The sequence below is a fragment of the Halichoeres trimaculatus genome, unplaced genomic scaffold (genome assembly GCF_033239565.1).
Source record: "Halichoeres trimaculatus isolate MK-OKI-2021-1 unplaced genomic scaffold, fHalTri1.1 fHalTri1_scaffold_16, whole genome shotgun sequence".
NCBI lineage: Eukaryota > Metazoa > Chordata > Actinopteri > Labriformes > Labridae > Halichoeres > Halichoeres trimaculatus.
Window position 1 is genome coordinate 4,178,592 of NW_027437194.1, and position 15,574 is coordinate 4,194,165.

Here is a 15,574-nt window from a genome sequence, read left to right on the forward strand (position 1 = left end):
GCAGAATGATGCTTTAACACCTGGAGGACATGGTTTGAAACAAGGTCATGTAAGGAAAAGAGGAAAACACAATCAACCCAGAAACCAAGACAAGCATCTTTTGCCTTCAGAACTGCCTCAATCAACAAGGTGCTGGAAACATTCCTCAGAGAGTTTGCTCCATATTGACATGATAGCACGACACAGTTGCTGCAGATTTGTCGGCTGAACATCCATGATGAGAATCTCCCGTTCCACCACATCCCAAAGGTGCTCTATTGGATTGAGATCTGGGGACTGTAGAGGACATTTGAGTACAGGGAACTCATTGTCATGTTGAAGAAAGCAGTTTGAGATGATTCCAGGAGCGTTATCCTGCTGGAAGTAGCCATCAGAAGATGGGTACACTGTGCTCATAAAGGGATGGACATGGTCAGCAACAATACTCAGGTAGGCTGTGGACTTTAAACCATGCTCAGTTGGTACTAAGGGGCCCAAAGTGAGCCAAGAAAATATCCCCCACACCATTACACCAGCAGCAGCAGCCTGAACCGTTGATACAAGGCAGGATGGATCCATGCTTTCATGTTGTTGAGGCCAAATTCTGACCCTACCATCTGAATGTGGAGCAGAAATCCAGACTCATCAGACCAGGCAACGTTTTTCCAATCTTCTATTGTCCAGTTTTGGTGTCGCTGTGTGAATTGTAGCCTCAGTTTCCTGTTCTTAGCTGACAGGAGGGTCACCCGGTGTGGTCTTCTGCTGCTGTAGCCCATCTGCCTCAAGGTTGGACGTGTTGTGTGTTCAGAGATGCTCTTCTGCAGACCTCGGTTGTAACCAGTGGTTATTTGAGTTACTGTTGCCTTTCTATCAGCTCCAACCAGTCTGTCCATTCTTCTCTGACCTCTGGCATCAACAAGGCATTTTGGCCCACAGAACTACAGAACTTTTTGGGACCATTCTCTGTCAATGTGATGTGAGAACAGTACGTGTGATTTATATTCAGTAGTCGGGATTTCAACTGGAGCGCCCCCCTGGGGTTGGAATTTCCAACTGGGAAGTTGGTGGATCCACACCCCCCCCCCCCCCCCCCCCCCTCCCTGAGTTTACAATCAAAGATGGCTGCCCCCCTAGTAAACAGTAATTAAGCTCCTGTTCTATTCTGTTTGTTTATTTTAGCATTCCCATACTTCCCAGGTCTGATGTAAATGGAACGCACCAATGGTCTTTGGGGTGTTTGGTCTACTGTAATCCCAAACCAAATGTTTCCTTCATCTGTCTCTGATTCTGTATGAGTTGGTGGAAAAAACCTAAACATGTTTGAAGTGATTTCAAAATGCTTTCTCTGACTTAAGTTTTTTTTAACAAAAAAACCCACTTGAAGACAAATGATCAGACTTTTCTCATGTTTTTATTGTTGCTTGGATATCAACGTTATGACTCTTGATGGACATTTATTTATATCGGCCCTTACAGATAAGATACACACGTTTAAGCCTGTGTCAAAGTTACCCCTTAGAAACAACTACTTTTGACCTTCAGGCCTTAACACCTGGAGGATAAGTCGTGGACACCTCTGGTGATGTGATAGCTGTCTGTTTACACCTGATGATTAAACATTAGGGTGAGAAAAATCAGCTGAAACTCATCTGACTCCTTGGAAATAACCACATCATACAATACATCCAAACCAGTGACACATCATCTGTTTTTGTTTATATTCACTTACTCTTCTTAGTGTTGAGTCTTTAGCATAAGAATCTTTATGAGACTTTGCTCTAACACTGACATTAGTGTAATTTACACAAAGGTAACTGAAAAACACTGGAGTTAGCAACACACAAACTTCCACAGTGACCAAACAGCCTGAAGTCCAGCTTCTGTCGACCTCTAGTGGTTCAACTTCTCACCTTACATCAGGGCCTGTATGCATGTTCAGTCATTAAACAAACGGGACCATTAGTCCTAACGTCCTGTTTAGGAATGGCTTGTTTGGCTGCAGCGTTAGCCGCATGGACGACTGCAAATAATCGTCCAGTTAACTCATTACACCGTGAAAGAGACGCAGGCGCAGATTATGTCATAACTCAGGGGAACCTGCATGTGCCTACTACGAATAAACAGCAATAAACCTGGCGAGCTGTAACAGTAGCCACGGTTACACGAGCAGTTTTTCGTATTTCCGAATGGAATCTTTCCAAATGACTTTTCTGAAAATAATAAACATAGAAAGGAATATTCCAATCTCTGGTCTACATGCGCCGCTGTAATCAAACAGAATAGTCAATGGGGCATGCGCAGAAAAATGTAAACATCACGAGATTTATCAAAGATGGAGGACGACAGTTTGTTTATCACGGTGTTTCAATACTCCGTATTGCGAGTTTGTCAAAAAAAAGTTTATAAAAAACAAACTTTCCGCAGCAGTCCAGTGCTGACTGCTTGCCGCCATTTTTAAAGTTGAGGAACGTCTCTAGTTGCGTCTTACGTCATATCTGAGCATGCGCTGATAGAACGCACCCTGACAACTTTCAGTTTGAGTGGATACATGATACCTCAATCGGTTTGGGGAAAGGAATATTCCACCCCTGTGAAACCAATTAAATGTCCATTCGGATTGGCACTTTTCTTTGGGAAAGAGGTGTATACAAAGGTTAAATTCTTTCAGTTTGAGCAAATAAACTGAATACAAGCGGAATATTTGGGTCCATGTAAACGTGGCTAGTGTGACAGGTATTGGCTAGTCCAGGGGTCTTCAACCTGCGGCTTTTTGACTCCTTTTGCAGTGGCTCCCTGTAGCTTTAAAAAGATATAATTTAAAGAATTTTCGTTTTTCCTACAGAGGGTATTGAGAATAAATGACACTGACACTAAATGAAGTCATTATTTAACATTTTGTTGAACTAAATAAAGCCTGCCACAGCTCTACTTCACCTCCTACAACATCAACAGCCCACCAACTTTCCATGCACCTGTGGCTAACCGCAAGTTTTACAGCCCTGGGAAGATAACTACATCTACAAAAAGACTAATCTGGAAGAAAATACTGATTTTATTCTGTGTGGATAGATCCATTTGCCGGCAAGTTGAATGATATTATAAATATAATAATAAAGTATTTTTTTTTGTAGTTCTACGATTTTATAAATTCCATAATCTTCTTGTTTAGCTAATAAGTCAATATGTGTTAACTATGTACTGAATTTCAAACACTGTGTTGCATTTCTTGTTAAGGTAAAGAAGATTTTGAGGCTTTAGAAGGATTTTAATCCAGGTGATATGAGGCAAAATGGCTCTGATGATAGTGGAGGTTGCAGACCCCATGGATTAGTCAATCGGATATAAAACAAAGAGAAAGAGAAAGTTCGGCAATCTTGAACAAATTAAATGTTAATGGTGTTTCCGAGCCCATTGTAGAAAATCTCAAGAATAAAATCAACAAGCTGATTTACGGAGCAAGTGTCACAGCAATGCCCCAGGAACTCTATGAATAACTCTACAAGCAGTTTACGAACTCTTCGATTCACACACAGACGTATAAAAGCCAAGAGCCAGTCAAACTTGTTGAAGTCGCTTTGAAACCTCAATTTCCTCCCTTATGTCATCTGTTTACAAAAAAAAAAAAAATTGCTGTATGGCTCAACATCGCCACCTTTCCAAAGAATTATCCACCATCTTTATATATTTTGTCTTCAACTTTAACACATTGCGCAATGTTCGCCTTTAAACAGTTGAACAGGCACTGTAATCCTAACGTTAGCGTCTGTAACGGTCGATCGTTAGCTCTAACAGTCTGTTTTCTTTGCTAATGGCTGAACGTGCATACAGGCCCTGGACTCTGTGACATCACTATGTTCACGTCTGACCACACCCGTCAGCCTTGCTAAAACAAAACAGGATTGAAGTCATCCCACCTGAGCGTTACGCCGTCTTCTTGGCCTGGTGTAAAGTTAGGAAGAGCACTGCAAGGCACTGCACACGTAGATAAGTAGTTCTGGGTCACAAACATGTTAATGTGTTATAACGTCCAAAGAAAGGGTCACACAGTACAAAAAGCTCACAACACGACACAAAACCATCAAGGAAATCCTACAGTACATCTGGACAGAGTGTAACAGTTAAATTTACAAACACGTTCCCTTTGGTGATTAATTCTGAATAATGTTTTTATATACATACATACTGTACACATACTTACAATGGTGTACGAATAGCGACACACTGGTAAACAGAGACGTCCAAAGACAGGAAGTTAAGTTGACTCGCTCTATTACCTGAATGAATACTTTGTTAGAAACAGTTACAGTAAATGTCCACGCAGACATTTCTTTGCAAAGTTAGTTCATGAGATATTTAGAAGCACTGCTGCTGCTGTCACAACTCCTTTGAGGCAAAACTCGCTGCCCTTTTTGTTTACGATGTTTTTTTATGTATAGTTCACAGGCACAATCTAAAGATAACAGGCTGAAAAACAGAAAGTCTAAACTGACTTCGGGACACTGCAGAAACATAACTTTGAAGGGATGGGAATCGAGAGCTGTTCAAAATGGTTCAATCCATCGACATTTACATTTTTCTTAACGATTCCCTTAACGATTCCTTTCTTCCAAGTGCCTTGAAAAACCATGTAGTGTAAAAAAAAAAAAAAAAGAGAAAAATGGACGCTTTCTTGTGAGGAAGTGAGGTCACTACAAAAACTGCTCCCCCTGGTGGCTGGCTGCATTATGTTAGGTAAAAAAAAATCTGCCTCCCCAGTCATTCCAGATGGGCTATGGTCAAACTTTAAAAAATAAATACACCTCGTAGAAATGTTTCTCACATCTGGTTGTTGTGGTGATTTGAAGATATTATTTGGTTGCATTGTATTCAAGTTCTCTTTTTTTTCTGCAAAGTTTCGTTTTCATTAGTTATAAGAGGTTAAAAACGAGACTATATGTCACGTTTTACCATGAACGACAATTAACAATGGCGACAGTGGAGCAACGGAAGGATACCAAGTTTTTTAAATGAAAGAAAGGCATTGATAAAGGAATCGTTAAAGACTTGAATCAATAAAATCATATCAATTCCCATCCCTATAACTCTGCAAGCTCTTCTAGTTAAAGGCACTCCTGTTGCCCAGTAACCAAGGCAGCACTTTGGTCAACAAACTCCGACATCAGTACCAGCTGTCTTTGTGCTATTAGTGCAGCTTAAATCCCTGACAAACATCCTGATTCTTGAAAAAGTATTTGGCTGTGGTTTCTTCTTTTCTGTCAGCTGTTGAGGGCTTCGTCTGCGTATTTTGGCTGAATATGTGTTTGATTCTCGTTAGGACGTCACTACATCCTGATGCTGACGACCAGCTGGACAGGAACATAGCAGAAGTTAAGGAGTGCATTTCTGGATTAATACAGCACCATTTGAAACTATGAGGAAAGAAATGTCAGCTGGCACTTATTTAAAATAACCTGAAAGCAACGGGACAATCGAGTATATCATGACAGAAAAAGTGCAATACTTCAATCCACTAAGCTGCTGTGGTTTATGCACAGCGCGTCATTGGGTTTGACACAAGGATAGAGTCCAAACCGTTTTTGTGTTTTTATCAACCCAAGAATTACTGAATCATAAGGAGAAGCTAATGATTTTTAGTTTCACCAAAACAAGTCAACAAAAGTTGTTTCTTCTGTTTTAACTGAGATATTATCGCGACCATTTAGAAGCTGAGTGTTAAACCGCCATTACTGATTAAAATCCTCCATTTTTGTTCTTCTACAGCAGTGCAAAAAGGGAAAAGGCTCAAACACTCAAGATTTTCTGATGAATATCAGTTGTTTTTCAGTGAGCATTAAAAATAGACTTTTTCAAAACACTACTTCAAAGCCACATAACGCACGTCATACTTTGATTGGCTAACTTATCCTCACTAATACTGTCATGGCAGTAAATGTGTCCTGTCTATTTAATGTGGAGTTGAAGGGGAAACCAGCTTCACATCTAACAGTGAGTCTGTAGTTAAAAAAAGGCAGATCTGGATTTTAAATTTGAGAATTTTTTTTTTTCTAAATCAGCTCAATCTGATTGGGTACTGAGAGACGGTGTAGAAATAAACAGGAAGGGCAAAAGACTCTGAGCTCAAAGCTAAGTATTGTAAAGACTGGGTGCACCAGCTACTTTAAATGTTTAGACAGAGTCGTTAGAGTATTTTTTTTAATACAAATTTTGTATTGAAGAGGTGTTAGGTATGGGAGCCCATTTATGGCAGTTAAAAAAAAAATTGAAAACAAAAAAAAGCAGTAGGTCACAACTATGAGAAGCTGAGTTGTAATAACCCATAATTATGAAATACTTTTTTTTCCATTTTTTTTATTCAATTATTTTTTTATTACTGTCAGTAAAAGGCTTCCATAGGTTACACGGCTCTACATACGGTAAAAAATGCTTTTTTTCAACTTAAGATGTTTTTTTTCTTTTTTAATCAGACTTACTTGAATTGTGTATTGACAGGTGTCTACTTCCCCTGTGATTGGCTGGCGTCCAGGCCAGGGTGTACCCTGCCTCTCGCCCTAAGACAGCTGTGATAGGCTCCCGTGACCCTGCTCAGGGTAGGGGGTACGGAAAATGAATGAAGTGTAAATTTGCAAATGGTATAAAAGAAAAAAAAAAAAAGGGAAAAACATTTTCTGACCTGAGATCAACTAGCTGGAATTTTAGGCTTCTGTTTAACACTGATCTTGATCGGAAAAGCTGCTACAGTCTCACTAAGAACCATGATTTGGTTGTTTTCTAATGTTTGGCAGTTTGCTTGTCTACAAAGCAAAGCTCTGAATCGGGGAACAGAAACTAGAGGCAGAATATAACTTTTATGCAGACGTTTGTCAGCTTTTGTTTCTTCTTCATAATCCTGAATTACTTCATAACCTTTCATCCTCAGAGTTTAAATTTTGACACCGCTCACTGTTCCTCCCTCTGTTATTTTTCTTCAGTCGGTCTCATGAGCTGATAAACCCACAGAAGCAGACAGCTCGGCACATTTCATGTCATGTCATGACCTGAGCTGACTAAAAGCATCCCATGTTCTGACCTTCACTCTGCTTCCACTGAGGCACAGCGTATGCTCAGAAACTGCAAACATCAGTCCACTTTTTCTGAAAAGTTCCCTGGAACAGCTCGTCTGTAATTCCTGAGTCTGAAAAACAAACATTCTGAATTTCTCCCAGCCCAGAAACGTACATTAACTTCAGTTTTTGGATGTTAGTTCATTAAAATCAGTCTGATGCAGAGAAAATATTGACTCTACTTTAACAGGTAGTGCTGTGAAGCATTTTACATGAGAAGTACATTTCAGTAGCTGCGTTTCCGTTACACCTTTTGGCAAAATCAAAGCAATAATTTTGAAGTTTAGATTAAGTTTGTGGGTGTTTGTTACGACTAGAATTCACACAACTTGCACTAATGGTGTCAATTCGTGGACATTTGTGCTTTATCTATTTTTTTACGCCAAGTAGGGATGGGTACTTTCATATTTGAAGCAAGATGGTACCGATGGAAATCAGTATCAGTACTCAACGGTACCAATTTTTTGTACTTTTGTGTATTTATGTGGTAATAAATATTAATTTGTTTAATAATAAAATGTCAAAGTTTTTAAATTTAATATATTTCTCAAAATATAAACTTGCAATGCTGTGTTCATGTCCAGCGTGGAAAATCGGCTACTCTTCCACTTCCTCAGTCAAAAAAAAAAAGTTTTTCATGTTGCCGTTTGGTTTTATGTGAATTGGTACTACAGACAGAATTCAATCGGTATCTGTTAAAATGCCTTATTCAGTACCCTCACAGCCTTCATGATGCCTTCACTGACACTCAGAAACACCAACATCTGCACTGAACACAGAACGCCAGAGTCCTGGACGACCAGGAAGAGGATCATGGCTGGACATGTCACATCTGGTGACATGTTTTTTCCAAAAAGGTGTTTCCATCGCACTTTTTTGATCAACTTCGGCATCGAAACTTCAGGAAAACCATCTCACAAGTGCTTTTATATAAACTTTTTATTGTTGTGAGGTTTTTCAAATTTTGATGTTTCCATTTTTAATTGTGATATTTACGTTTTATGTCAATCCTTGGTGTAACGGAAACACAGCTAATGTCATTAATTGTATCAGCAGAAGCAGGATATGTGGTGTGATATAAATCTTTGAATAAGATCTGTGAAAAATGATAAGTCTGATAAAACTCTTGGTACTCTCTAAAGGGTAGAAACTACTGAAGATAAGAGCTATTGTTTAATTTCAGGCACAGGACGGCATGAGTTGGTCTGAATTCCCCTAAGTTTTAAGAATCTTCCACAAAATATGTATAAATATCAAAAATTAGGACTACTTTAAAATTTTCAAATCTGTGATCATGAAGACCCTAAAAAAGGCACAACTAATCAGTTACTGAGAGGGAAAGGCTCAAACTCAAAACTAAAGGCTGGAAATTTGGACAAGGCTAGAAAGAAAGGTACAGGTTATACTGGCATTACCTTCATTTCACAGATTACTTTAAATAGTTCATTAACATCAAAGTTTCCAACAACCTGAAAATAATAAACAGCTAGACAAAAATACACACAGCCTCTCCGTGTCCTCAAAGATCAGACTTGTCCTCTGCTCTTCCTCCCAACAGTGTTGAAGTCTTTTATCAAAGGAACCGTCTCCTCCTTCATCGTGATGTCAGAACTCCTCCTCCTTCATCTCCGGTCTTGAAGTAACCTCCTTTTCCTGTCGACGGGTCATTTCATGTTGACAGTCCAACCTCACTTCTCTTCCTCCAGTCAGTATTACCAAAAAGCAGATTAACCCTTCGAGGCCGTTAATCCCTGCGCTCTCCAGCCCTCCTCTATACCACCGAGTGTTCGTTGTTGTGGTGGTGATGGTGGTGCATTCCTCCGCTCAGCACCGTGTGGTTGATGGACGACGCAGAGCGGTCGGATCCCTCTGCCGCTGTCCCGTTGACGTTCTCCTGCCGCTGACAGCACAGGATCTGCCTGAAGGTGGCGCTCATCTCCTTGTCTCGGTAGGAGTAGATGATGGGGTTCATGGCGGAGTTGAACTCGGCGAGGAGCAGGAAGAACTTTTCGTAGGTGAGGACGTTACATTTGGCGCAGAAGACGTCAAGGAGGAGGATGACCAGGCCAGGGGTCCAGCAGATGATGAAGGCACCTGAGGAGACACAAAGCAGGAGGGGAGGGGTTAAAACTCCTTTTCCTTATAGAACTAAATCAAATAAAACTTTATTTATAGAGCACTTTTCTATCAGGATATGGTTTTTGGTTTGTCTTTTGAGTTTATAGTTTGGATTATTTGGGTTTCTTGTGTTGTGTTTTCTGTGTTAATCTCTGTTGTTCTTGTGTTTTCAATATTAAACAAATTAAAGTTTTTTTTTCCAGAATCTTTTAAGTTCAAAAAATTTATTTTTACCAGATTTTTCTTTTTTTTAAATTCTGAATTCTCTGAGTTTTTATACCTGGTTTTCACATTTCTGTTTTTAAAATTTGCACATTTTTTAAATTTCAATTTTTAATTTGTATTTTGCTAATTTTTAAAATTAAGTTTCTTTTTGTAATTTTTGCAAAAATATATATATTTTTTTCAGAAATGTTTCAGACTTTTGCAAATTTTCTTGATTTCACAATTTTATAATTCTTTGCCATTTTTAATTAACTTTCCAATTTTTGTGTTAAATTTCTTTTTTTTTTTTTTAATTTTAGCAAATTTATCAAAGATCATATTTTTTTTACTATTTTTGCCATTTTTGAAATTTCAAAATTTATTTGATTTTTTGCAAATGTTTTGAATACCAACATTTATTTTTTTTCCCAAATCTTCAAAAATCTTTTTTTTAATTCCAAATTTTTTAAATAAACTAAAAAAAATCACAAGTACAATATTATAAATTAAAAAAAAAACTTAAGTAGACAATTATTTACTAGATTTTAACTATTTAATTTATTTATGTTTTATTATTTTATTTTTTACACTTGACTATTGTCCTTATTGTGAAGTTAAAGTCGATTTTGTGGCTCTGGAATGACTTAAATCAGGTGAGCTGAGGCAAATTGGCTCCTATCAAGGTAAAGGTTGCAGACTCCTGCACTAACCTCTACATACAAGACATTACAGTAATCCTGCTGAGTGGTAACAGAAGCGTGGACTAATGTCTCAAAGTGTTGTCATGAAAGAACTGGCTTGAAAAAACTTGTTTTTATCCATGACTCAGTGTTTGTCTTTTAACGGTTCCATTAACAGGGGAGGGAGACGGTTCAGCTACAGAAACTTCCGCCCAGTCAGCTTGAAACACGACTCTACAAGAAAACAAAAGGCTATAACATAAACATTGAATTTTACATGTGAAATGTTTCACTATCCTACAAAACTAAACTATAAAACACTGCTTGAATCTTGAATCTGAGAATTCAAACAACAGAAACAACAGGTTTTCTGTCACCACCCTCCTAAACACACCGGTAGTATTCCATCATTATATCTCAAGTCCTCTAATCTCTGACTATGAGAGGTATTTGCACATCGAGGGGGTCGCTGACTCATTACTTACAGATGTCATGTTAAAGTGTTTATTCTACTGACAAACACAAGCTGTCACTAGAGCTGTAGGACACAGTGCTCCTCAGACTGCACAGTAAGACGACTTGATGAGAAATTGGGCAACCAGAGAGAAAGAGTCAGGAGGAGACGGGGAGGGAAGTATTGACAGGCAGGCTTCTTGAATCTGTTATCTGTTAGTGTTTTGCAGGCAGCAGCTGCAGAGAAAGCTTGACCTCACTTCCCAGCTATGCAGGCAGACTCTCCAGAGCGAGATAAATTTCTCAAATGGTTCGAAGCCCAGCAGAGAACAATTTCTACTCCCGCTGAAACATCTTACTCTGACCAGGAACACAAGAGTGTTGAGAAATTCAGACAGAAAACAATCAAAATACTTCAGACCAAAGTTATGATGTTTATTACATGACCGTGTTTCCAGCCTTCGACCACGCTGTCTGGTTTTATGTGAGATCAGACTGAAACAAAACATGATCATTAACTTATTGGCTGCTAGCCGCTTTGGAGCATTTTGACCGATCCTTCAAAACATGCGGATAATGTGTTCCATGGCAATGTAAAAACTGAAACTACAAATTAAAAACAAAAAGTTTACTGCTTTTTCACCAGGAAGAGAAAATGTTTCTTCCGTTTTCTGATCTAAAGTTATTGGCAGTAGAAGATAGGTGGTTTCTCCAAAAGCACCTGTTTTTGTTCCCTCCTTTTTGGCACCATCCTTCAATCCTCTCTATAACCTCTGTCATCTTTCTCATAATCTTTACACATCCTCTGTTTGAGTGTGAGTTGCCTGAACTTTTCTGACTTGCATCGTTTCGCCATTGTCTCTCTGTCATCTCATAATCTATGCTAATCTCTCATCCAAAGAGGACACCACTGCCACCCACAGGGGTTGGTTCATCAGTACATTGGTTCATAGCTGTTTCCCAATTTAAGGTCTGTAGCTCACAAAGACTGAAGCCTTCTGAGAACCTGACCTGCGTAGCCTTCATAGACCACAAAGGCCAATCTGAATCAAGCTGGTCTGGTCTAGGGAGCACTTCCTGTTTGTCCCTCTTGACGTCACACAGCGCCGCCCTCACCTGTCAGATTTGCATTACTTTTCAAACGTGTAAACCAAAACCTCACATTTTAACAGGATGCTTTGGTTACTATTTCTAATTTTTTATAAATTTATTTGTGTACAACCACAGAGTACATGTCAGAGTTAAGCAACATCATACATTTTCAACTAACTAACTAACATAGAATAAAAAAAGTAAAAATAAAAATAATTAAGTAAAATGAAGTAAATAAAAATAAATATAAAAAACAAATAAAGGATGAATAATTAATGTAAAAAAAATATAAATGTAAAATAATAAAAATAAAATAAAAAAATAATTAAATAAAAAGGTAACATAAATAGATAAATAATGAAAAAAATAAATAATGTAAAATATATTATAAAATGCAAGCAGTTTTATTCCTTTTTTTACAGTAATGAATTGGTTTAATTTATTGTTTGAGTTCTCTGTACAAAAATAATAATTATATAATAAAAATGAAAAGATTATTGTTATAACAATGAAAAAATAAGAAAAAAACATCTAATAAGGTTATCTAAGAGGAACTGTTTTATCTCAGTAAATTATTAAAAAAAAGAGACCAAACAAATTTTTCCACAGTTAAAAAAAATCTTCAATGTTTTATAAATACAATCACGTGTATGTTGCCTGAAATCCTTCACATCTGGATAAAACGGCACTCCTCCTGGAGTTCAACCTTGTCCATCATCTTCGGTGCTCATGCACAATGGATCTCAGGATATGTGAAGCTAAGAAGGAATCACTGAATCTGTCCTTTGCCGCACACAAAAAGGAGGCCACATTTCCCGGCCACATTATGGAGGAGCCTTCAATGAACCACTTTGACGTAATTCACCCCTGGATTGGGACACAACCTATAAGTCTGATATTGATGGACAAGCTCTGCCAGAACATCCCCCTGCCTGCCCTGTTGTGAAACATAAGTGACATCTGTAGGGGCCATCAGCAGCCAATGGGTATAGCTGACAAACTTCAACCCTGTATTATCTTTGCACTTCTGCAAAAAGTAGCTAAAAAAATCACATTCATTTAAATTTTTTAAGTCTCTGTATAAATTACTTTTTCTTTGGTACATACTCTGTATTTTTTTGCGGATTGGTCCTGATTTTTCCCTCAGACTGAGGAAGAAAACAGTCTTTGTGTGAAGCTTTGACCTGAGAGTGTTCACCCTCAGATTCTTTCATTTCCTCTCTGAAGCCAGGGGTGAATAGCTGCTTGTGTTTCTCCCTTCATCTAAAAAAAAAAAAGTCTTTTACATCGCTCCATGAAGTTGTGTCCATTTACTGTGGCCACAGGGAGCAACTTTCATGCCATGCCAGGTGAACAGAGGGCAAATAAGTGTTTGTGTCCAAAGGAGAACCAAATAGTCTTTTTCATGACCCTAAGAAAATCCCTTTGCTTTGCCACAGCCTGAGAGGCATGGAGGGAACATGGGGAGAGAAAAATAGACGGGAAAATGGAAAGTCAGCAGAGGAAAGTAAACAAAAACTGCTCTTATGGAGGCCTGGAAACGCTGGAAGATACTTTCTGACACTTTCCAGGTTTTGATAGAGTCAGGACACACAGACACAACAGACATAAATTTAGTTTTGCAGTTCAAGCAGTGGTGGCTGACAGATTACATTATATTTGATACCAATTTTCGGTACTTTTTTGTGTTTATGTGGTAATGCAGAAAAAGGTGTTTAATAATAAAATGTTAAAGTTTTTAAATTTAACATATTTATTTTTCAATTTATAAACTGTTAATGATGGGTTCATTTTCAGTAGGAAAATTACCTACTCTTCCACTCCCTAACAGTCACAGTGGTGTGTTTAGGTACCTAAACATGGTACCATTTGATTTTACCTGAATTAGTACTTTGTACTACAGACTCATCCCTTTGTAGTTGTCATGGAAATCGTACCAGAGACCTTTGTTAAGCTGACTACTTAGCAATTCAATAAAAAATAATAGTAAAGTTTTTTCCCCACTCAAGGTTTGGACCCAATGTGTATGGAGGCCGGCCAGAAAAAAAAATACTTTTTTTTTTTTACAAAGCTTTGAAATTTTATATGTTTTTTTTTCAGATTTACTTAATTTATTTTTATTTTTTTGCAATTTTGTTTTATTTTTGGAAAAAAAATCTAATTCTATTTTAGCAAATGTATTCAAAATAAAAGACTAAGACATCACAAGTACAATTTTATAAATTTTAAACAACTTCTGTTTGAGATAATTAAACAATCACTAGATTTTCCGATGTAAAGAATTTTATACACTTTATGGTCTTTATTGTGAGTATAAAGGTAATTTTGTGGCTCCTGAATGACTTGAATACAGGTGAGCTAAAGCAAAATGGCAAAAAAAAAAGTAGTAAAAAAAAAAGGAAAGGTTGAAGACTTCTGGTATAGATAAACTGTCTGAACACCTCACCATGGATCAATTGTTTGTGATCCGCAGCACAGACTGGCTGTCTGTGCTTTACAGCACAGACCTGTTATCCATGTTCCACAGCATGGACATGCTGTCAGTGCTCCACTGCAAAATGACATATGTCTAAAATGAAGCTGAATTCAAACACCCTTTCAGTGTGTGTCAGATCAAACATATGTGGTTGAAACAATCAACCACCATTTAGCTAGAATATCTAATTCATGTGTTGGGTTAAAATGGCCCAACCCATCCTGCTGGGTCAAATTAACTAGTGCTTGGCTGGTGTTTTTCGATTTTAATCTTGTTATATACTTCATTCTACATTTTGGTAAAATCTGTACATGAAGCAAATGTAGTGGGCAAACTTTGGATACAGCCTGTGTTATCCAAAACAAATAAGCAAGTGTTTGCTTCCTTATCCTGCCTGACTTTCACCACTTCACTGCTTTTCTCAGCGGAAACAGTCTTCAGTATGAGAGACAACAGAGTGCTATGGGAACAAAAAGGATGAAATAATGGAGACCAGACTATGGCAATGAGCTCCACACACACACATATGAACACACCCCACACACACCCACGCATACAGATGAGGGTAGACACAGATAAACACTCGCATGTGCAGACACAATCACACGCAAATGCTCTTATATAATTACAAAAGCACAAAGACAGATGGAGGAACACTTGAACACAATGTGAAAACAGTGTGACTGTGTTTAGTAAGCACTCTGAAAAAAACAGCCAGTCCCATCCAAGTATGCTCGCTTACAATCAACATTTTCCTCAGGATTGGGCCCAAAAGGAGATTTATGTCACGGTTAATGAACGATGACTTCAGCAGAGTCTGATCACAAAAAACTGCCTCACACTAAGACACGGGGATCTCTCTTTACTGTAACTCAACAGAAGACTTCCCTCTAATGGAGGACGTGTCATGTTACTTCCAGAAAGAGGACATTGTTTTTCATTAGCCTGACACACACTCTGCAGCAGCTCATTCAATTGCAGTCAGTCAGATTTAGCTAACCACAGAATTACTCAGATGTGCTTTGTCCTGATTTGATTCTTTTACCATTTTTAGTGTGCCCACTCGATTTGAATTGCGATTCTTTGATGTTTCTGATTTTTGCAATTATTATTTTGCTTTTTAACAACAGACTAAGTGAAAAAGTTGAATAATGATGATGATGATGTCTACAGAATATATCAGGAGACATTTTTCCCAATTAAATGCACATCACATGTGAGGCAGTTTTAATCAGGGGATCTGACATCACAATTCTTTTTCCAAACCAGCTTATAAACAAAAACTAAAATAAAGGACTTCAATTTGAAAAAATAAAATGAAACAAAATTGAAAAAATAAAATAATATTAAAAAATAAAACAAAATAAATAAATAATAACAATAATAGTAATAATAATAATAATAATAACAATAATAGTAATAATAATAATAATAATAATAAGATATTAAATATATATATATATATATATATA

The 15,574-nt window shown here is 37.6% G+C and overlaps 1 protein-coding gene across 1 annotated transcript in view; it reads right to left on the minus strand.

Moving 5' to 3' along the window:
- Positions 1-6,279: 6,279 nt before the first annotated feature.
- Positions 6,280-15,574, minus strand: part of lpar1 (lysophosphatidic acid receptor 1) — a 53,430-nt gene continuing 44,135 nt past the window's right edge. Inside the window, exon 3 of the mRNA XM_074691107.1 lies at positions 6,280-9,173. Within this exon, the coding sequence (XP_074547208.1) occupies positions 8,851-9,173 (323 nt within the window). The 3' untranslated portion in view covers positions 6,280-8,850. The remainder of the gene's footprint in view (positions 9,174-15,574) is intronic.